The 24,378-nt window shown below is 34.5% G+C and overlaps 2 protein-coding genes across 8 annotated transcripts in view; both read left to right on the forward strand.

The window, feature by feature from the left end:
- Mesk2 (misexpression suppressor of KSR 2) overlaps positions 1-7,420 on the forward strand; it is a 32,048-nt gene extending 24,628 nt beyond the window's left edge. For 5 of the 7 annotated variants that reach the window (XM_077402700.1, XM_077402702.1, XM_077402698.1 and 2 more), the window contains 4 exons: positions 507-776; positions 1,198-1,282; positions 3,614-3,658; positions 4,675-7,420. In XM_077402700.1, coding sequence (XP_077258826.1) covers positions 507-776; positions 1,198-1,282; positions 3,614-3,658; positions 4,675-4,820 — 546 coding nt within the window. In that variant the 3' untranslated portion in view covers positions 4,821-7,420. Of the gene's footprint in view, positions 1-506; positions 777-1,197; positions 1,283-3,613; positions 3,737-4,674 lie in introns of all 7 variants that reach the window. The other 2 variants (XR_013256351.1, XM_077402699.1) reach the window with 2 other exon arrangements.
- A 3,469-nt stretch (positions 7,421-10,889) lies between these two features.
- Positions 10,890-24,378, forward strand: part of Egfr (epidermal growth factor receptor) — a 159,229-nt gene continuing 145,740 nt past the window's right edge. Inside the window, exon 1 of the mRNA XM_077402665.1 lies at positions 10,890-11,655. Within this exon, the coding sequence (XP_077258791.1) occupies positions 11,562-11,655 (94 nt within the window). The 5' untranslated portion in view covers positions 10,890-11,561. The remainder of the gene's footprint in view (positions 11,656-24,378) is intronic.

The following is a 24,378-nucleotide window of genomic DNA, read 5'->3' on the forward strand; positions in this document are numbered from 1 at the left end:
CTTATTTTCTAGCTTCATTCTTATTGTTAGCTTCGTTGTCTTTTCTTTCATTTGACACTAATGATGGGACTTGTCGGATGTTTTTACTGTCATCACGACGTAAAGAAACCATATCGCGAGCGCACGACAGTTTACCGAAACAGTAGGCTTCGAAACTGTTCAATTGGCAGATATAATAGGCCGAGATAGAAACATGGGTTATTTTCACGACAAAGTCGCGTGCAACTCTCGCAAGCGTTTTTCTTATTAACAAATTAATCTTTTTATGAGAGCTATAGAATAGTTCTTTCTAATAACTTGTTTACTGCTTTAAAAAAACATTAAAATTAAAAAACTATACATTAAAATTTTGAAGAATATACTAATAAATGTTTACTGATTATAGTATGAGTCTTAGTATATGTTTTAAGTTTTATGAGTAACAAGATAAATTCAAAGACATTGAATAATTTTGAAATTAAGCTGCAACACGTAACATGTATTAAAATTGATGTAATTTTATGCAGGGGACCGAAGAACGGAATCACGATCTGGTTCAAGTGTACAAGAACTATTTTGAGCGTCGCGTAAACCCAACGAATCTCGCATTATTTATCGACAGTTATGTTCGTCGCACGGATTTGAACATAACAAGAGAATTGGACCCAACGCGCAAGAAGGAAGGATTAACGCTTAGTGTGCCGGTGATGAACATCACGGGTGCTTTAAGCCCTCATGTTGACGATACCGTTACGTTAAATGGACGTTTGGATCCGACAAACAGCTCCTGGATGAAAGTAAGTTTTTGATTATGATTTTATGAAAAGCACACAATAAAATATATAAATATCATAAGTATATATTATAACTTAGAAAGGAAAAAGAAATTGAATACAAATGTAAATAGGTAATTATTTTTCCTGAAAAATAAATAACAAAATTTGAAACACATGTTTTAAACATATATTTAAAAAAATTAAAATTTTAATTAGATTTTTTTGCACATATGTGGTCAGCGCTTAACAGACGCTTAGCATATGATAAATGCTACAATTCTATTTACTGTCGAGCAACATATTCTTTATTAAATTCGGAAACTAATATATTATGGAATTATTAGCATAAATCACAAAATCTAATAGTAAACGAAACTTTCATAAATCAGATTATACTTTATTTTTAATTGTATTTCAAACAGTGATCAATTGTACCTTCTAGATATCGGATTGCGGTATGGTATTGGAAGAACAACCGGGTAAAGTAAGCGAGGCATTCCGACTGTTTCTTCAGGGCGAAGGATATGGTAAGTGAGCGTTTCGTGAACCACATTTCAGAAATTAATCACCATATTACGCAATCAACAATTTTCATTAATCTTTACTGGTAATAAGCAATTCGCGTACGCGTCGTCGAGTTTCATAAGAAAATATCTCGTGATCGCTTGCAAGCGGAAGTGTAAAATGTCAGTAATTACTGCCAATCATCTAAAATAATTATGTCAGAATGACGCAAGAGATGTTTCGGTAGAAATAAACATAGAAAATATATTTTTTCGTAATTAATGACGCGTAAATGTAATGAGGAGCAGAAAAAAAGACATACTGCAGCCAATCTGTTCGTCACAGGTGATTGTAAATAATTATGCGCGGAAAAAAAGAACAAACTTCCAAAGCTTTGCAAGTGATCACATCATTTTTCTCACGGCTAGATGTCGAAAAGCGAGAAACTTTGCGATTATTTATAGTATTAAGTTTACTTTATCGACTGCTATACCCTATTACTATTAATTAAAATTTTGGCCTATTGCAAATACTTTACATACTTAAATATACTTCGAATAAATGTGTGTTTTTAGCCGACTATATTTCTTTTAATGATAGATATGATATGAGTAGACGTTAGATATTGATTGCTTATTATATATGACTTTTTATTTTATTATTGAATTTAAACGATAAAATGTTACGAAGCAATTGAATCGTTTGATCTTTGAAAATATTAGGAAAGAAATTAATTCGCGTGAAATATCTAAGTGCATGTTTTCTCTAAGTAAATATATATTAAATCGAGACTGTGTAAAATAGTTGTTGTTATAAGAGAGTTAACGTTTTAGAATTTTAAGATATAAAGTTTTTTTTTCCAACAATATTGCACACATACTTTTTGTTATGGAGCATATCTTTCTACTAAAAAAGCTATTGTGCTTATATCTTTACGAAAACAATAGGAACGTTACACTTACACATAATTTAATGATAAAATAATGCTCCTTTTAATAAAATATGATTTATTGTTTTATTTAGCTTCTTAATCACAAAAACTGAATCACAAAACACTATGCTTTCTCACAAACTGATACAAATAGGTATTTTAAAACTTGATTATATAATTTTGCATTTAGTTCCGTATCACGTCTTCAGTTTGATCCTTTCTCATTCTCTAATTAATATAAAATTTAATAATTTATATAGCGAATAACTGCGAGTGACATTCAAATTGTCGCGCTGAGTAAATTGTTATTTCATCTGTTACTATTCATCTCCATCGTCGTTAATTGTTGTTGCAATTATCGCTATTATATAAATATTTCCATGTTGTACAAGTGGCGCAAAATACTTAAAATTAGACGTAATTGAATTCGGGTGTAACAGGGTTAATACTGTGTATCTTCAATTATATCATGACAATGCTAATTAAATGTACTACGATAAACTTGACAAATAAACCGCTTTATCTCTGTGTTAATTAATAGTGAAAGCTACAGCCTGATTACACCGAGGTTCAAATACGTGTCCGAACATGTACCTCTATTCGTTAAAAAGCCACTGGCTCGACTGATAAATAAAAAGTGACTTAAAAACAAGGTTGTGCATTGAATTCGTCTGTGAATTTTGCCAATAACACATACTAATGTTTCGAGCTATATTAGAAAAAAAAAAAAGAAAAATGAGACAAAATAAGAAAAAAGTATTATACATGTTCATCGACTTGCGCCTTTATTTCCCACGCGTCTCGGATCGATCGAGTGGTACGTATATATTACAATTTCAGCTGAACAGTAGCGTAATTAGTTACTGGCTTATTTGCTGTTTCCTTTTTTTCGGATAATTCCGAATGCTACGATCTGCGTTGAAGACGACATGCTTGTAAAATAAAATATAGCATTACAGAAATAAAACTGATGAGCATTCCATTTGTCTGTTGTCTAGAAACGACTCAGATTTAAATTCAAGCTTGACAGTTATTTTTACTTTAAAGTCGTGCCGTGATTAGAAATAATTTAGGAGATTAAAGTTAAAATTATTTAAATTCCTAGATGCTTATATATACGAATTGATTGCACAAAGAAAGTATCGGTATCGATGCATGAACCTGAGTCGGAAGGCAATGGACAATTTTAATTAATATTTGCATATTGTAATAAACGCAGTACTGCAGCGATACCTTCAAGCAAATAATCAATTGTTGCACTATTAATTTGCTATATTTCACTCGTAATTATTAAAAACAATTGGCCTATCAATGTTCCGCACGAGAAACGCTTCAAAGATATAGCAGTTGCGAACTCAGTGCGCCATATAGCAATATTTTGTTCATGACTTTTAAGGAATATTCGTTTTTTTATACGTTTTAGTGGTGAGATCCCCGCGGAAGCCCGTGAAGCCAACAACACCCGAAGGTAATTGTAATTAGGAATTGAAGGCCGCAAGGAGAGTCGAGCGCGCAGTTGGTCAATTAGGCCACGTCTATATGTTAAGTAAGTCGGAATTCAAACTTTTTTTTGGAAGGTATAAAAGGTACTAACAGAAAATTACATATCCTGGGCGACCCTGGACCCCCCGAAGATTTTCAAAAAAGATTAATTTCAACTAATCACCCTAACAATTCGCCTAATACCGCATTGATCTTGTCTACGCTGGTGATGACAAGAATGATGAAAGTCTCTAACTAACTTGCCTTGTATCAAACTTTTTCGTATATATCAGTGTGGACATTATTTTATTCCTACACTTATTTGTAGGTTTCTTTAACTTTCTTCCTATACTTATTTCGTTTCACGGATATTCATAAAGTTTATGACGAAAGTGCGACTAAAGAACTTCAGACGAACAAATGCACAGCAAATATTATTGGTGCCCAGTGAAGTAATTTGCGACAAATTGGTCTTACCGATTGAGTTCTTCTGTTTCATATAGTTTCTCTGTAATCGATAACAAGGTACTATCTGTTTGCGATATTAACAGAGACCGACCTGTTGCGCTTCACTCTAATACAGGTGATCCAAATTAAAGTATTTACCTTACATGAATAAAAAAAGGGAATTAACTCATTTCGCAACAGCACACGCTCATGTTAGATTATTTTTTCGTAAAACTGTTGTAAAAAAACAACTAAAAGACAGCAACAAAGCAATCTCGCACCTGGGCAACATAGAATAGTGAACAATCCTTGCCAGTCCACAACATCTCGCTATGCGCACACAACAGTCCATCAACAATACACCTTTGATTCTCCTTTTACTTTGCATGTGCGCTTTCTTTTATTTATATCTTTCGTTGAGCGATTTTCTACGTTTTGCGTAACAAAATTCAAACGAACGAACGTAATTACATGCGCGTTACAGCCTCTTCAAGGCAAGGTAAAGGTGAAGGAGCGTAGATCGAAGATACTAGCTTCCGATATTTTCATTTACAGTGGCCCCGCTGTCGCCGTTAAAAATGGCCGATTTCAGACTGGCTTCGTTGGAAGGATTGAATCACGTTTGCAGCAAGAAGATCGACTGGCCTACCGCGACCATACACATCACGGAGAACCCGATATCGGAGGCAGTTGTCTGTTAAATGTTAATCGCCGAATTCTACCACCACCCTCGATTTTCGTTACGTAAAATCAAACGAGCATAATCGGACAATGACGCGATTTAATAATTTATAGAAAGGTTTCGTCGGGCAACGATCCCTCGCGGCACTAATCGTTCATTTCTTTCCGAAGTTTTTTCATCGGCACCACATTTACTTTTTAATCGCGATTTACGCTGAATCGACCACACGCGCTCGTAGTAAATGTTTAATTCTAAATGACTATAAGTTAAGGAGCTTTAAAGATAGAATTTACTACTTAAAAGATATCAGATCTTTTATTGATATTATATTTGCTCGACATGCAATGTTGTTATAGGAACAGTATTAAGGGTAAATGAAAGAATAATGTTATTGATGCGTTATTGGATATACAATAAATTTTAATTTCAGGTTTTAAAAGATTTCATGAATGGTGCAAAGCGTCTTTTAAGGACACTATTTTTTTTATCATAAAAACAAGTTTTTTAATCGTTTTTGGATATGTTCACGGTTATTGTTTAACATTTTTTTGAATTATAAAGTGGTATTAATTAAATTTTAACGTTTATCTTATGGATATTTTAATATTGTCATTTGATTTTTAAATATCCAACATGTTTGATACAAATTTATATATCTGAGTATATGTTAATATCAAAGTCATGATGACTTCACAAATACGTGACACAATAATGACACGTTCACTAAAAATAAAAGAGATTTTCCTCAACGTTTAATGTGAAGGAATCTCATATATGAGCGTTAAGTTTGAAAAAAAACGTTGCATTACTACAATAATTGAATGAATACTCAAAAATCACGTCGCGTAAGACTTCTAAATTGTATGACAACACGTCAAAGAAGAATGCGCATTCCGTATCCGTCTTTCAAACTCAAAGTAATCAAATCATATTGTAAGGAATTGATAAAAACGTTTAACAAATAATTTCTTATAAAATGTCATCAAATAAATTCTTCCTTTTGTATTTACCACAATAAGTACATATAACACATTAAAAAGCCTTGAAATGTTAAAGATTTTATTGATAGAAGTATATCTATTTTTCTTGTGATTAAAAATCAATTCGCAAAAGATAATCTTGTTTTATGTATAACATGTAAGTTGTTACAAAATCTAACTTTTCAGTTCTTCTTTGCAGCATTAAAAGATTTATTTAAGTATGTCATTACATTTTTCGGTCTCATCGCTCATGTCTCGTATACGACTCATAAAGAATCAAACGAACAAATACGAATCATTTATATAATTGCGATATATTTTATTATTACTTTTTATATATTGTTTTATACAAACTGATTTATTTACAATTATTTAAGATTTTAAGATAAAATGAAAATAAACGTGCAACAAATAGAAACAAATAGCTACTAAACAGATTCTCGATGATATTATTTACATGTTTTTTTAAATCTAAAATTGATGGAATCTAAAACAAAAAATAGATTGCAACGATTCACAAAAGATAGTAGCTTCGCGATTCAGTAACTCTATCGCAAATGCTGTCCTTCAAGAGGGATGTCTCTGATATAACAATCTCTGTCCATTTAAACAAAATAAGAACTTATTCGTTTGTTTGCGCTTACGCACCGTTTGCACCCTTTATTTATAATTAATAACAAAAGAGACTGCCCGTATGAGGAAGAAAAAGAACGCACGCGAACGAATGCATATGTGTAAGAATGATATAGAAAGAGAGGGAAATACGTAATTAGTCGTTACAAGAAATAAGGAATACAACAAATGTCGGGTTTAGTATATTTATGTGCGGTTTTATCAGGCTTTTTCGAGCCTCTAGCGTGATATGATAAGATGTGCCTGCTATAAGATGTCGTATATGTAGCTTTTTAAAGTTTAATCGTCTTTAATTTTCTACATATGTGATTAAAATGCGTCCCCCGAAATTCCCCATTTTTCGCGCGTCTTCTCTCGAAGCATTGCGCTTGTAACAATCAGCATGAACATATCTTTTTCAAAATCAGTCCTGATCCGCCTAATCGTTCAATTTTTACGCACACAAACGTAATGCGATTAAATTAATGCAATATGCAACTTGTTTTATCTCTTCGATTGCATTTTAAAAAATTAATAAATAATAAAGAATTTGACAACAGTAACAAAATCAGTTTTCACGTATATAACATTACTTTAAATAAATCTCTTTGGAAAAGAAAACTTGTTAATTTAATAATTATAAATTTCTCTGATTTCACGGCAGGTAACAATGATAAAAAGATATGCGAGAATGACGAAGAAATCAAAGTCGAAATAGCGGACATCTCGTGGGACAAAAGGTTTAAATCTTTTCACGTGTAAGAGAGAGTTTATAAAAATATGTAATAAGTATACACACACGCGTTGTTTAGATTATCGCAAATTAAGGCATGATAGTTGAGAGAGCGTATAGGAGAGCATTAGGATTGCGGGGATACGATACGAGAGGGACGCACGCATTAAACGTTGCTAATGCGAATGCTATATGAATATATAATGTAGCTTCTAAGGATTACCGATGCTCCGCCGTTAATTTCTTCGTTTCCAGAGATAGAGAAGTGTCCTTACGGACATTTGGCGACTATTAGCACGAATTATCTGGACGCTCAAGACAACGAATATGTTGAACTCGTACATCGACGTATTGCTGAATTCTGAATTCAATTAGACATATCCAGGCCAAGTTCAATACGCGATATCACTAAATTGTTCGTCGACTGAACAATTTTAATCCAAATATTATCGCCCATGTTACTCGCGAGACGCATATCAGTAACGGTAAATTTTTAAACACTTTTCAACAATAAAAAAAATTCTATCGGATTTGTATCTACATTTTAATTGGTGGAATCAATGTTACTCGAAAGAAAAGATATGCGGTAATGCCGCTAATTTCGAAGGGTTTAAAAAAATGAATCATTCAGTACGCGCGATCGAGAGCAAAATCGATTTTCGGCATCCACTACTACCTCGTGAGAAGACAACGCGATTTTCCTTTGTCGCATGACGCGCAAAGTTCATTCTCGAATTTTTCACGCGGTATCGCGAAACAGATTGTAGCGAAGTGTATTAATCACTCAGCATAAATTAGAGATATAGTACAGGGAATAAGCGAAATAAATTTAGCCGGAGCTTGATTACATATATATTATATATATATACATATATACATATGAATATATTATACAAGTTAAATGACACGTGCGCACCGAATATATGCATCTTGTTATTTATAATAAAAACAGATACAAAGAAAATAATATTTTTGTTTAACACTCTCTCCTCAACAACGTTTCATATCAATAACAGAAAGTATCAAAATTAAGTTAAAAAGTTCTAGACATTTCAAAAATTTTAAGGTTTCTTTTTAATTTCTCACAGATTTTTTTGTACGTTTTAAGATATGATGATTATATGAATAACGCATCCGAGTGTATTTATTTTGATTCTGCACCTATCCTTTTATACACTTTTCACTTTAGGCCATTTAAAGTTTTTATTTTATATTAAATATTTTAAAATAAATAATTTTGTGTGAAAATTTTGAAAAAAAAAGAAATAAAGAATTTGGAAATAAAACGGCTAATTCGACGTTTTGAGACATATACAACAATACTAATTAAAATTAAATAAAGCTATGCTTAATTATTCTTTCCGCCTCTTTCTTCCCTTATCAGTTTCAATTATTTTCTAATGTAAGATATGATTTATTTCGAAAAATTGATTTAATTTTCAGGGTTTGTTAAGATGCAAGATATTGCATCTGCCTGTAAATTATTTTAACATTCGATTTTATGATATTTATACGTAAAAGTCAACATAATTCACACATTCAGTGCGGGCATCACACTCCATGTGCGGAAGAAGATAAAGGCAAAATAATAATCAAACAAAGAAATAAACAAACAAACACAAACAAACAGAGAAACAAAGAAATACCGTGATATCACGCTACTGAGAGTAAAATCCCACACCAGACTGTAAATTTACTGCATAAAAGTGAAATTTAAGCATATATACATATATGTAATGTTATGAATGAACTTGACAATAACAGAAGCTAATTTACAAATAAACGATAAAAAATACCGAATTCAGTTAATTTTTCATAATATTCCTGTATTTTTTATTCAAACCAAAGAAAGAATGCAAATTTAAAGTAGAAAATTATAAAAATTCAGTAAATTTACCAAAAAATAAATAAATTTTCTCTGTAAATCCACACTGATTTTTATGTATACTTATTCCATTTTTCAATTCTAATTAATCTAACCACGCTATTATATTGTATTGTATATTGTACGATGATTGTAGGATACTTTACATATATATATGTAAAAAAAATATATCAAGACTTAAGAAAGAATTAATGAAAAGTTTTCGTAGATCGAGAAAGAATATATGGCGACGTTAACGTATGGCTCGCTCTCGGTTTGCGGATTTCTTCTCAGGTACGCGATCACACGTATGCATCACACGTGCACACCGTACATGCGTGCATTGGCGACAAGAAACCAGTCTTCCCGACAATTTTTGCAACGATAAAACGACTAACGTCTTCGTGGAATCGACAGGACCGTACACGCACATCCGCTCTTCTTTGGTAGAAAAATATCTTTCGCGTACTCTTTTCAATTTTTTCCGTCGCGTATACACACTAATATTATCAACTTTTAATTATCAACTTTTAAAAACTTATATAGAATTGTATATTAAATATTAGTAGATATAAAATGTTATTTTGTTGTTGTTATTGTGTTTAATTTTATATTGAATAAAAAAACCATTTAATATTTAAAGTATATATTGACGTGTCCATATATTATTATATACTTGAATCCTTTTATATCAGATAATTAATAAGCGTAAAAAATTATGTTTTAATAATAATGATGATAACAATACTTTCCACATTTAATTAATAACGAATTAAGATTTAATATTAGCAAGTTAATTGTAAAAAAACCATGTCAATATAAATTATTGAATAATAAATCTATCGAAATTAATCAAAACTTTTCTAAATGTTGATAAAATGATTAATTAACATTATCTTTTATTGCAGAATATTCCATCAAATTATCCAAATTCTTTGCATCCCCCTTACCTCTAAATAGAATAAAATATATGGATTATTATTTTTCTAGCAATATTTCTTTATTCATTAAACAATTTTTTCAAATATATAATGTATAAAATATGTACCTATATATGTTTTTGTTCTTATATGTATAATCTAATGTTCGTATATACGAGAAAAATAATACATAAGGACAATAGACATGTTTTATACATAATTATAATTATATTTATATAAATATAAACAATTCTTCTCGGGAATATTCAATCCAATCATTTGTATGCTTCGAAGGAGTTAAAAATTATTAGTTGCGATAGTCTTCAAATCTCCAATTAACAGTATAGCATATTACTTAACTTGAAATATAGTATTAATTCTAAATTCATATACCGATGCACTTTAAAATACATATTTACCGTACTGAAAAATATTTACTACAAGCGTACTGCAATTCGGTGACATTTCAAGACATACAGAACTGCTCTTGTGTTTGTCTCAAATCTATGCGACAAATTTGTTATTCTCACCCAAATTTAAATTATCGTTCTAACGTATATGAAACGCGCGCATTTGAATTCGCGGACCTGTATAAGTACCTAACTTCGGATTGTTAAAGGGAGCAAGCACGTATCGTCGAATGAAAGAATAAGCTCCGCGATCTACGTGCTTATCCAGCCATAAATTCGATTTCATTTTTCCCTGCGGCGCGAAAGCATCTTCCCCATCGACGCACACGAGGGCGAGATTGCGAGATAACGGAGTTCCATTGCGTACCGTATCAATAAAACGCATCCATCGTAAATTAATAAATTCGGTGTCGATCGAACCGACGCGCGACGCGACGCGGCGCGACGCGGCCTCTTCGTGAATCTTCGGCCGGCCCCGTGGGTCTTCGGCGGCGCTGCGCCGAGCGACGGCGCGCAGGCGGCGCAGGTCCTCCTTTGATCTTGCGTATTCGCGTATTCTTAGTGCGACCGGCGTGGGAGCAAGTTCGCGCGCGCACCGCAAACGCTCGCGACTCGCGAGGGTGACCGACCGCGCGCAGCACCTTCGCAGCGTTTTACTCCGTTCCATCGTAAACCTCGCGTCGTTCGTCACGTGCGCCCGTCCCCGTTTATCGTCGGGGTAACGCGAGTGTGTGTGTGTGTGTGTGTCCGTGTTCCTTTCCGAGCGTACGGTGCTTGTCACCACTTGTCATCGTTCGATCAACTTCGGGAACGGTTGATCGCGTTCAAAACAAATCGCCCACGTCGTCGTCGTTACGCTCACGTGCTCGCGAAGGATCGAAATTAAGGAGCGAGCGAGCGAGCCAAGCTCCAGGGTCACTCGGGGATCCCACGATCGCGATGTCCCGACCGTGAAGTTTGGTGTTGCACGTTCGTCCCGTCCGCGCCCAGGACGCGACACGCGACACCCGTGGAAGAAGGACAGACACAAAACACGCATTCGCAACCGCTAAATGTGAGGTCAACGTTGAAATCTCGTCGTGTCGGGAACGCGCGGGTTTGAGAGAGATTCGCGCCGCGGTTGACAGTGGCGATACCTATAGCGTTACGGTGGTGCTGGTGCAGTGGATATGCGTCGCTGGTTGTTGTGAGGGTGCCCGGAGTTTCCTCGATCTCCTTGGATCTCCTCGCGAGGGCGCAGGATGGAGCTGGCCAGGGTCCTTTGGATTTACGTGCTCCTCACGGTGGTGTGCGTCGACCTCGTCGACGGGGCGAATGTCACCCAAGATGAAAGAGGTACGTGCCTTAAATCGAACGCGATCGAAAGTAAAGGGCAAATCTTGTTGTCAGCAAATCGATGGTACTGCGACTTATTTACAAAAAGTAGCGCATCAGCGAATTGTGTATATCGTTAATCCGAATTGTGTTGGTACCTTCCTTAACGATTAAGACGGATTAAGATAACCCATCCGTGCGGAATTTGAATTATTTTCTACGACATTTACCGCGCAGCGCATCTTCTTCAACTTTGATGCACCTTTCGTGTTGATATCTCGCGAAGCATGATTATTCAGTTTCGTTTTACTTAATTACTTGAGAAGTATATATATCTGATCTTTCAGACGACATAAATGAATAGCCTCCAATATCTTTTATGCATCGATTAATTTGCATTTTATTTGAAAATATCCGTACTCGAATTTTTTTGTGGAAAAGCGTTATTCAATAATAAACGAGGATGCACACGAATTAAATTCTCATTAGAAATGGAATTTTGCTTTAATACTTTTCGGTGTTTGACCACGTCTGATATATGTAATAAATGGGCTTTAAGATTAAGTTAATCGGAAACGTATTTTATTAACTCGAATACGAATGACGCAATATTATTTTGATCCTATTTATCCACCTAGCAAATCCACCTGTTCCGCTCAACTGTAGGAACATTTTAGTTACGCAAACTTTAATGCTTTTAATCGCACTTTCTCGACTCATTCTTGATTCAACTAACCGAATGCCCGTCGCGCTCCCAAGCTCACGATTTTTGCAACAGAGTGCACCGTTAACGGCAAAAAGAACGTCCTTTAACACGAAATACAAAATAATACACAAATATCTTATTCGAATAAAGAATAAATATATTTTTCATACGCAATATTTTTAGAATTATTATTGCGTTCGCTTCTTTATCAAAATTTCTAAAATTTAATTAGAAATTACTAACACGCAAATACAGATATATTTATTTAAGAAAGAAACGCCCCTTTTAATTTGACAACCGTGTATAATTTTCTTATTTACGTATGTGTACACATTATGCGATGCAAAATTAACGGGACCTAGTGCGCTTCACCTGTGCGTTTTCCATGCGTATTATACTGGCGGGATTTATCGCTCGGCAGATAAGAAATTGCGTATCTCGGCACCGTGATAAGAAAGGCGGACTGCCCTTATACGATAAGCAAATCTGAAGGAACCGTCGACGAGGCTTGGATAAAAATGTCCCCCACCTTTGTTTCGACGAATAAAGATAAAAGATTGCGATACTCGCGAGGAGGACAGTGGCTGAATAAAGAGACGCGCACATGGTGTCTTATTTTCGTACAGATAACACCGTTTTTATTTGCGTCCACAATTGATAAAGGACTGAGATAATCCCGCAAATGTTACGCCGTGCAGAGAAGAATAGGCAAGACACAATATTTATAGGAGAAAGAAAGAAGGAGCACGACTTACTTATTTTCGTGTCAAAAATACGGCGGCGTTTCTCAATGTGGTCCCTCTCTCTCTCTTTCTCTCTCTCTTTTCCTCTCTCTTTCTTTCTCTCACGTACAGCAAGACGCCACGAGTTAAATATATCTTGTTAAATGGTTAATTAGGCCTTAGTCAGTTCGGTTCATCCAGAGCACCCATACAAGAACGAGGCCAATGGTATGACACTGGTTTGCTGGAACTTCCGTTAAAGCGGCAGTATCGGTGCGAAAGGGGTACGGAGATAAGACACTGCAAATGTTTTTCTACGGAATTTAGTTTTAACACAAATTCGTTTATTGAAGAACATTTTTGTTATTTTAAAACTCCAAAATTCTAGTGAACTTTGTAAATATTTGAATTTACATTTTTTTTCCATAAAATACACGTTTCTCCAATTTCACGAAATTATTTTAGAGGAAAATGTATTAAGAGGATTTTGTTTGAATATTTTAATAATAATTTAATTAACAATTTAATTAACAAAAATGTTATGAAAACGTAATCAAATTTAAATGCTATAGACACTCATATAAAAAGTGTTAACGACTTAAAAAAAATTATTACGCTTCTCTTTCTTAATATATTTCGTGTATTTTGAGTAGATTGTAGACATCACATTATTTAAAAGAAAGAAACGTTATTTATATTGGTATATAAAGAATTTTTCAAGTGTCTTCGATATAATAGATTATGCGTAAATAGCTAGGCAGAAAATTAGGTACAAATAGTGGGCTGGCATAGAATTATAAAATGCGACCTAGTTTTATTTGCACGCGACTAATTTGGAAATAAAACTCACGTTTCTGCATGACGTGACATTGTTGTTCTACTTACACAAATGATGCCTTTGATTTCGCTTTATTCCTAGTTTTTTAAAACGAACACGTGCGCGGCTCGGATCCATCTATGTGAGTTTTTCACGTAGCATTGCATTGAAGCGACAAATAGAAAATATTTAATTTTTATTTTGTCGTGCTTATATATAGAACGATGCATATGTGCGAGTATATATAGAGCTGAGATATAAAACACATATTAAAAACACTGAAATAACAATTATATTAATATTAATTTATTTTATTTTCTGTAAGAGAAACACTATAAAACCAGAAATCCATGATTGCACTGAGTATAATGGACATTGAGTATATAGGTATAATGACAGACTTTGATATTGAGTGTAGCGCAAGAACAGACTTCTTGACGTATTAGCAAAATCTTTCCACATACGTTTTGCTTCGATTGCATTTTTTCAACTTCCTTTGAACAAAACTGTCATTGGCAAACTCTCCAGTTTCTTCAACAAACATCGTTACCGCTCTTCGAGTACCTATATACGCGCGCAGCGTTCGAACAACTTCAAACTTACGACGTCGAGTCTCTCGATGTAGTATATAAAGGCGAGATGATAAAAGTTCATAAAAATCCGCCGCCAAATAGGGAAGCTGGACGGCGGGAGTTGAAAATTATGCGGTAATTCTTCATTGAATTCTTTGGCGAAGTATCGCCTGGCTGAAAAAGCAGACCGCGGTGGAAGCAAGAACGCGTTCCCCCGCGTTCTTGAGGCGACTTGAGTCTGTCCATTCCTCTGCCTTTATATACTGCACGGAGGAAAGACATAGAGGAGCGGTAACCAGCCAAGCATAAAGCAGTGGCTCGAATCGAACTCCGCAGCCTTGCGTGGCGCAGAAACAACCCAAACATATCTTGTGTTAGGAATATACAGCACACAGGTGCGATTATCCCGTCTTGGTTATCTTGCGCGGAACATGTGAAACTTCAACGATCGTATGAATTAGTAAAAATTACAACTGTTAAAAGTTAAAAAGCAAAGCGAAAAAAAATCTGTAAATTCCTAAAATTTGAAAATTGTTATTTTAACACGTTACTGCACAAAAATTTACGAGTTTTTAAATATTTTTATTTCGACAAATTTTTTTTATTTTGTAATTATGCGTTATTTCTTTCTTCTCACATTTTTCAAGTACGTAAATGTTATTTGATATCAAATTGTATGAAAAGAATATCAAATAAAACTAAAAATTTATTGAATTAACTGAATTTACGTAATATAATGCAGTAGTATATGATAGTGATGTTGTGGTTGCACGTTCATAATTCGTCATATAATTAAGTGAGATAGTTATCTTTTAAATAAAGCACGCGATTATTTGACAGCTTAACATAAGAATAACTTCATTTTCTGAGAGCATGACTTTCAAGTGTGCAGTATCTGACTTATTCACCAGATTTGATGTTTATTAATTTAGTATGAATTTATGTGAACTATTGCAATTTTTGTTTTTTGACATTACCATACTGATGATCAAGATATAAATCGGCATGAGATCGGAATGATGTTCCCACGAATCGATAACGAGTCGCAAGGATGCAAGGGAACGAGCTCGGGTCAACACCACTTGAACCGATGTCGATGATGACGATCGCGACGGATGACGCATCAGTCCGCGAATGATCTTGCGCGATGTGTGATATTATATTGGGAGTGATTTAAACACTGCTCTATCTAATTTTATGCTGAATACTTTCTTTTCACTTTGCTTTTTTTTATTACTTAAATTCGTTGGTTTATTATACATAATTAATGTAAAATACCGCGTTTTATTTTCTTTTCAATATATAAGAATACAGAGAAAAAAAGAGAAAGAGAGAAAAAAAGAAAGAAAAAGAGAGAAAGATATATATATAAACTTAGAAATCATGATTCAATTATGTAACTATAATTTGTAATGAATATGCGTACTAGTTTCTCTTCTTAAAATTCACAATGAGATATGTGATAAACAATACATCGTAGAAAATAATCGTGAGGGAGATTTATCACGAAGGAACTTTTAGTAGCATTGAATGTTCAGCAATTGAGCTATCTCTGCCGGTGCAGCGGCAACAGTAGAAGCAATCAGGGCCGAGCGACAATGCATTCACCTCGCGCTTTGAGTATATTTTAGTTTGTACATTGTCTCGCGTTGCTGTACTATCTATTCTCTATCTTCTTATTTTTTCTATTAGACAAGATATCTATTTCGATATCTTGTTATACATATTTTCAACAATCATAAAAATATTATATACGCACATTAGATAAATACAACGTGAATTATATTATCCTCAATTTTATGAAAAATTAAATAAGTAAATGAAATTCCAAAATATCTATCGAACAAAAATGATCCATAGTCGATAGATTACAGATCTAGACTCTATTATTACCGATTAATTGTCAATATAGCGCGATGTAGGTAGCATATGCGTCAATGAAATAACGGTTACATTGCTGGAGAGATTTATAGACCCGGCGGTCTTCCGGAACCACGTGTCTATAGTGAACGAAAAAGGAGCTCGAAGTAACTCACGTCCAATTACAAGGGAACGCATTCACAGCCGCATGTAGACGCGAGTCTAAACGTGCGTAATTGTTTAATGGGTTAATGAAATGATACACCCGCCGAATCTAAGCGCGCACAAAAAGCCAATTGTGCACCACCGGCATTCCACGATTAGCGCAACACTTGCCAGTGCCATGCAGTCTCCGCGACGCGATGGACGCACGAAGAGACGCTTCACACGCGCATATAATTTAGTACGCCGCGCGCGAAATTATGCGCATGAGAAGTATTTTCCTCTGAGAACGAACATTTTTCTTGCGCACACGCGTACTTAATACTGTGTTATCGATGAGAACGTTGTGGCAGTATAATATAATTAAATCAACGAGTAGAAGAAAAGCTTAATTTACCTATTGCTTGTGCAAAATTATTTTACATGACAATGTTTTGAATATATGAAATTCTGACTGAGTAGGAAAAACGTTTAACTTATTATTAAAATTATTACATTCATATAAATGTAAGGAGAAACATATTACTGGATTTAAAAAAGTATGTTAAGAAGGATATTCTTCTTAGCTTGTTATTTCTTAAAATAATAATTAAATTATTTCTTTTTTACATCTCGACACAAAACTAAAAATATTTATGATTTCTATTACAATTGTATAATAATATTTATTATTTCATCTCACCATACGAAGTCTGTTAAAAATGAACTTTGTCTTTATAATTTTTGAGCGTATTTGCGTTTACTTAGAACATGTTCTGCTTTGCCACCTTTGAAACATGTTTCTTCTCGGTTGATACACTTCAAATATTGCTTCCACTTTTGAAAGCATGTAGATATGCATTTTTCGGGATCACGCGTAAGTATATGTCTGCAAATTTTCCCTGATGTCTTCAAGTGTCGAATTCTCTGGCCTTTTCATGTGGATTTCGTTTTGTAAAAAGAAAAAGTTTACGAGAGCCAGGTCGGGATAATGTTAGGAGAAAAAGACCTGAACTGTATATATGTATAGCAAACAATTTATGTTTCTTTTACCACGACAACGCACACCATTATTGATTCGTCACTTCTGCACTAAAACAAAGATGATTGTGTTTCCTCAGCCTTCTCTATTTTCACGACTTGACCTTCACGGACATTTTTCTTTTTCCAAAACTGAAATTCACATTGAAAGACCGAAGATTCGACACAATTGAAGGCATAAAAAGAAATTCGCAGACGGGCTTACGCGCGATTATAAAAAATGCGTACCAGGACACTGTTTCCAGATGTGGAAACAGCATTGGAAGTAATGTATCAACCGAGAAGGAACATATTTCAAAAGCGACAAGACTAAATAAGTTGTAAGTACACATTCAAAAATTATAAAGACAAAGTTTAAAAGGGAACTCTTTGAACAGACACATCGTATAATTGTTACAATATCAACTTCAATGTGTACCATATGTCAATGTTTCGTAGTTCATGCGAATACTGGAATATAAAGAAAAACGTTGTCGAGGCGACGTTGTCGAGGTATTCCGGAACCAGATAGAGCAAAAATGGATATCCAGCTGCGAAGGTTGAATATAGGGATGATCCACCTTTCTATTCATACGGTCTTTCTCGATTTCCAAAAGATCTCGAAACGTTCCGACTATGAAAGTATGATTGAATCAGCTTATTCACTTGAATCATGCAAATTATTTGCATTAAGAAAAAACGTAAAGGAAATAACCTTTCATTTTCTTATTTTAATTAAAACAGGAAATATAGAATGATAAACAATATAAGTATAAACTTGACCGATATGTGGATAATACAAGTAGATAGAAATAAGCCTTATACGTTCGGGCTGGAACTTTTTATGCCTAATAATATTAACGATTATAGTCGAACCCTGGCTAGGGTGTTACTTTTCGCAACATATCTTCTTATATAATCCATATATCTCTCCAAAACGTAAAAAGAAAAAGAGAAAAGATGAACCGTGCAAAAAGTTTGGCTAAAAAGAGAGAGAACACAGGCCTAATATTAATTGAATAAATATAAAGTAATGTTAAATTGCTATATTCAGCATACTTATGCGTTTGTCATTTTTTTTTTAATTTCTTGGAAATAATTATATATTTATTGATATGTTTATCTGAAATTTGTATACTTTATTAAGTCTTGTGCAAAGACATGTCCTTTTTGCAAGAGACTTTCTCATACGCGCGTGTTATTACTCGGCAATTCTATATTTACATATGTGTGAAATTGTATCCGAGATCAATCTGTCACGTTCTTTTTTCCGCGTATCTCATCCACGCTCCTGCAAAGAAATGCGCGAGACATTCTAAGGATTCTCATGCCTAGCGAATTCCGCTTTTGATCAATCAATTATATAGAAAAATATCGCATGTTATTTTCTATCTTCATTTGCATTATTATCTAAAATTCTAAATAATGGTGAAATAGTTGATAAAATATATTACAATTTAATTCAGTTATTTTGTATTAAGATCTGAAAATTCTTATTAATGCAGAAAGTATTCTGTGTCTAGAAATACATATTTTTTGTTTATTACAATTTAGAAGCAAAATTTCTGTGCAGATTGGATAGAATTACTCTTGCAAAGACAACACGAAATTTATTTTTTGCAAATATATCAAAAACACAATCAATTTATATTGAAGTAATATTTATACTATAATAATTAAACCAAAACATTTGTTAGATACAAGATACATTATCAATTTTTTAACATAGAATAATGAATGCGCGTATATCTTTAAAAAAAATTTTTGTAGCGTTGATATTGGTTAATATTCAATATCACGTTAAAACTATTGAAAAACTATTCTTCTGCGGTCTTCGTCATTCAATCGCGTCATACATCGTGAACATTCAGGATGCGAAAGAATATTGAAGCTGTTGTATCCGATCACAGCGGAAATCGGGACGCGTGCATGCGCGTCCGAGTCGAGTCGATTCGAGTCAAGTCGTTGTGCCAGTCGGCGATGAAGTTCAAAGACTCGCGGCATTCATCGGTCTGAAAGAGTGCAGCGGATCCTGACTGCGAGGATCCCTCTTTCATTACCGAGTATTGAAGTTCAACGACACTGCCCTCGATGCGTAATCCCGAAGACGACATTCAACAACATGTCCAGCATGGATCTCAAGGAGCGAGTCTCAAGGAACATGGCCACTGCTCGAGGGTCACTAGCAGGAAAGGATTTGTAGCTCTCTCGTTGACATTCTAGCGTATCATAGACGTTATTATAAAATAGAATGCGTTTTTAGAATTCGTAAGAACATTGCTGCAAAAGTTATACTTTCGTGTCTTGAATATACGACATATTTTCTTTAGCCAAACTCAATGCAATTCTATAAGGTATTTGTTTTGCTCTCTTTTCTATGTCTCTCTATTAGAAATGCATCAATTTTTTTTGTGCTTATTTCGTGATTTTTTCAAATGTCAATCGTTTAATTTCTCTTTTTGAATAACAACGTCAAATATTTTTAATAATTAGTATTAGCGTCTAATGTGAAACAATTAATCTAAGAGACAACATAATCTAATCTATAACAGTCTAATATCATCACTTAATATTAACTCGTATAGGTTTGTTTAAGATGCGTCAATCATGCTCATATATCTTTGATTATAAATTTCCAGTTCCTATAGTTAAACTTCTTTCGTAATAAAAGAAAAATGAGAAAAGAATGCTTTCTTTGACGATATGGCAACGCGCGAGAAGCCTCCTTGAGACGAGTGAATTCGACCAATAATACATAGTGACTTAACACCATCAGTAGCACTTGGTGTGCCTCGGGTGCGAAGTGAGCATAACTGCGAGACGGTGGAGTTTAATTGAGGTTGATGAGGGGGGCGCTCGTATTGGCCCGGAATTCAATGCCGCGATGATGTTTCTTGCTCGCAACGAGACGACGTCTTGAACGGAATGCCTCGGGAAAATCGATGAAATTGTCTCGCTCACCGAGATATCCAGGTGACAGAGACGAGACAAAAGAATCATTACGCAACGAGAACTCACTGTGACGTAACTCTGACACCGATGAACTCATAAACCCTGTTCAACATTATAAACTCTGAATCGAAAGAACTTTGGGCTCTTGCATTTAAAAATACAAATTCATATATATAATGCGTTATTTTTATTAGTTGTATAAGGTATACCGCGTGCATTGTTATACTGATTGCTTTATGTGTTTAAATATTTTTTGTTAAACAAAATTATATTTTAGATTGCATTAAATTAAAATCAAATCAAAATTAAATTGAAAAAAAGATTTCTGCATTACTATAATATATACACTCTGGTAGATCTTTATAGAATCAATCATTATTTTTTAATTTTTTTATAAAATATTTATGGGATCTGTGTACTCTATATAAATGTCACAAAATTTTATATTAAAAGTGTCAAGATTTATTGAAAAACATATAGATGCATATATACCGCTTAATTGGATAAGGTGTCTCTGATAAGCGTGACATTCCACAGTTGTTATTTAAATGCTCGCCTTACGGTGTCCATAGGTACTTCTTATCAAGCGCGTTTTGTATAAGGCTCGTACGATGCTCGGCCTTTGAATGGAGGCGTTCCAACTACTTCGACAATCGAGTTGTCAGCATCCTGTCTGAAGCTACATATCTATTTATATGTGCAATGAGGAAGTTGCAAGAATGCCAGTATCTTTTTGCATGCGTGGGCAATCGTAACAGAAGAGCATAATTGGCAAAACACAAACAAGTATAACGAATCTTTACAGAAAATGATATTACGAAGTGTTAAATCTGTCTGTCATTAAATTGCAATGATTATATAATGGTGTTGCATTAATTATCGTGATAACATGAAATAATTTTGCAATACTCGTATATTCTTAATTTTAATCATTAAAATTAGATTATAAATGGATATTTTATATATATTTAAATAATATAATTTTTAAATATAATAACTGCAATATATAACTAAACATTTAACATCAAAGCATCTGAAAACTAACAATTTCTGACTAACTGCACATATTGACTGGAGAGATCACTTATTGCTATGTTGCTTGAAAGTTATAGAACGCTCAATTATGCTTCGCGTATTTCTCGCTTGATAGTCCAATTCGAGCTCGGCTAGAAATAGCAGATATCGCCCACAGATAGAAATATATAGATAGACGGCAGAAGTGTTTGGAACGCACGTGTCCTAGTGACATAGCGATAAATCGATTCGTCGATGTTTCAGCCCCGATATTTTCTAACGTGAAAGCCAATCGAGTGATCTCATTTAGTCGATCTTCTAACGAGATTTCACATCCGAGTCTCTCCCGAGGCATGAACCTGCTCAGTGAGTTCGTAAAACGAGCAGGCTGCACCATGTCATGCATGCCATAAAATCGCAACGGCGTTAAACAGCGCAAAAAGACCGCGGCAGAATCTCTCTCCGTCTCTCTCCTTCTTTCCCCCTTTCCCCCTTCTCCTTTGCTCCCTCATATACGTGGAGGACATTCGCGGGTTTTCGTCGTGGAATCGGGTTCTGAGCTGAGGACGCGCGCGGCCAGCACATGGTTCCAAGTTGCGTGCCGCGGTTACAGAGCAAGAACCTCCCCCTCGCCGGGAGGAACGTGCACGTTTCGCGTTCATCCTCCTCTGCTACCTTCGACATTCTTCCCGACCCCGCACACCCTGTCCCCTATTCCATTCAGGCATAATAACCGTGCAGTTTCCCAGCGCGTCTTCAATGGGCGAAGATTGCATGCTACGAGGCCTCGAGCCGGTCCTCCTCGTCCTCTCCCTCACCGCGTCGCTTCTTCCTTCTTTCTCTTTCTCTCGTCCTTTTTTTCTTCTCTCTCTCTCTCTCTCTCTCTCTCTCTCTCTCTCTCTCTCTTTTTCTACATCTCTTTCTTCCGCTCACTTCTCTGAACGCAAGTCTTTCTTCGTCTTCTTCCTGCATCTTTCTTCTGTCTTGATCTCTACCTCTTTCTCTCCTAGTCTTCAGTCGCGGTGCTTGTCCGTTCACCATTCTCGCAGAGACTCGCGACGGACATGTCTCCTGAACATGCGAAAATAATTTTATTCCCCCTCTTCAAAGTTCTGCTACTCAGGATCTGAGAATGTTGCGTTGAATGAACCAATACCTATGTGCAAATATATTTTTTGTACTTGTACATATATAAATTCAAAACAGTTCTATAATATATGTATATACATATATATGTATATGCATGTCATACATTCGCTTACTCATGAAAGAGAGAGAGAGAGAGAGAGAGAGAGAGAGAGGGGGGAGAGATGGGTGAATGTCCGTATCAATAAGAGAAACACACTGAATAATTTTGAGAAAATAATGAAAATAATTATTAAGACTATAATAAATAATTATTAAATTTTATGTAGAAATTTAGATTAGGTTTTAATTTAAAACCGCGCTTTTTAGAAATTGAATATTTTACCTAAGATAATCTGTTCAACAGTTATTATTAAGTGTTTAAATTAGAATATTTGCAAAAATTATCTTGATATTTTGCGTAGTTCGATTTCCAATATTTACGAAATCGTGCGCATATTGAAATTTTGATCTAATAATCCATATGTGTTTATTTATATAATATCTATTACATATATATATATAATACATGTAATGGCAGTAATATTATTGACATAGATGAATCGCGCTTACGCAAAATTTGTCTTTTTCTCTTATGTGAAGCCACGAAATACGAGATACTTCGGACTAACATTACGAGAGCATAGGATGTATAGCATGTGAGAAAATATTGCGAGGCTTATCTTTTTCTCACGTGTACTTCGCGTTTACCGTCACGCGAATTTAAAGACGTTATTCTATTCCCCAGGTACGAAGGTACGAACCATCCCATTTATTTTCTCATTTTTCTTTCTGTCACGGGTTTGTTTTATCCTCTAAATTTAGAAAACAATTCTACCAGTTCTTTCTTTCTTAGAACTTTCATATTTTGATACTCCACAAAGGTTAACCGTGAAACTTTACAATCCATCTCTGATTAATCTACATAAAAATAATTATCTAAATGATATTCAGTAATTTCAAATAATATCTCTTTATTATACACTGAAACATCCACTCTTCATATAAAATTAGTACGCTTATTTGTACGATTGGTAAAAGAATCATATCATTGTACCATGTAAGGAAATGTTTTGCCGCATGTCGCGACGTTTGCGCATAAAATTGCTAAGTATCCGCGCACGTACCGAAAGGATGAAGAACGAGGCGCACCTGTTCTTGCGGTTCAATAAGCGGCGGGATCGAAGGGTTACGTCTCGCGAACAGAGTCTCTTCTTGACCAAATGGGGCAACTAGTTCCAAAGAAAACAGCCCAGATATGTCTCAGGAGAATCAAGCGTTCATCCAAAGCGGGACTCGATGTCGCGAACTCACGAGCGCATCGTCTTCGCTGAGATCGGGGTGAATGTACACATGTCGACGGTCAGACTGGACAAACAAGTGAACTTAAGCTCCCATTTCTATAAATCCCTGACGTATTGACTAAATCTCCGGACTATAACAATATTAATTTTATTTGATTAATTTCTAAAGTTAAATCATAGCTGAGCTAAGCAATAATTATTCATGTTTGGACATAATATCACAGATATAAATTAAATAGCAGATTTATTTTTAATTTAGATTTAATTCAGATTTTTTTTATTAGAATAACCGTTAAATGTTTTAAGAAAATTATGATGAGGAATAGGTATTTTTTTAGTTTGCTTCTACTGGCTGCTTCTACTTTTTTAAACTAAATAATATTCTTTTATTTGTTTTTGTTTTTTTTTTTATTAAAGTGAAAGCTTGGTTCGGTAAATTGCTATTGCAGAGAGTGGTATATTATTTTAATTTAGTATCTTAATTTTTCGCTTGAAATTTCTACGCAAGGAC

The sequence above is a fragment of the Temnothorax americanus genome, unplaced genomic scaffold (genome assembly GCF_048541705.1).
Source record: "Temnothorax americanus isolate GAGA-0224 unplaced genomic scaffold, ASM4854170v1 Scaffold16, whole genome shotgun sequence".
Lineage (NCBI taxonomy): Eukaryota > Metazoa > Arthropoda > Insecta > Hymenoptera > Formicidae > Temnothorax > Temnothorax americanus.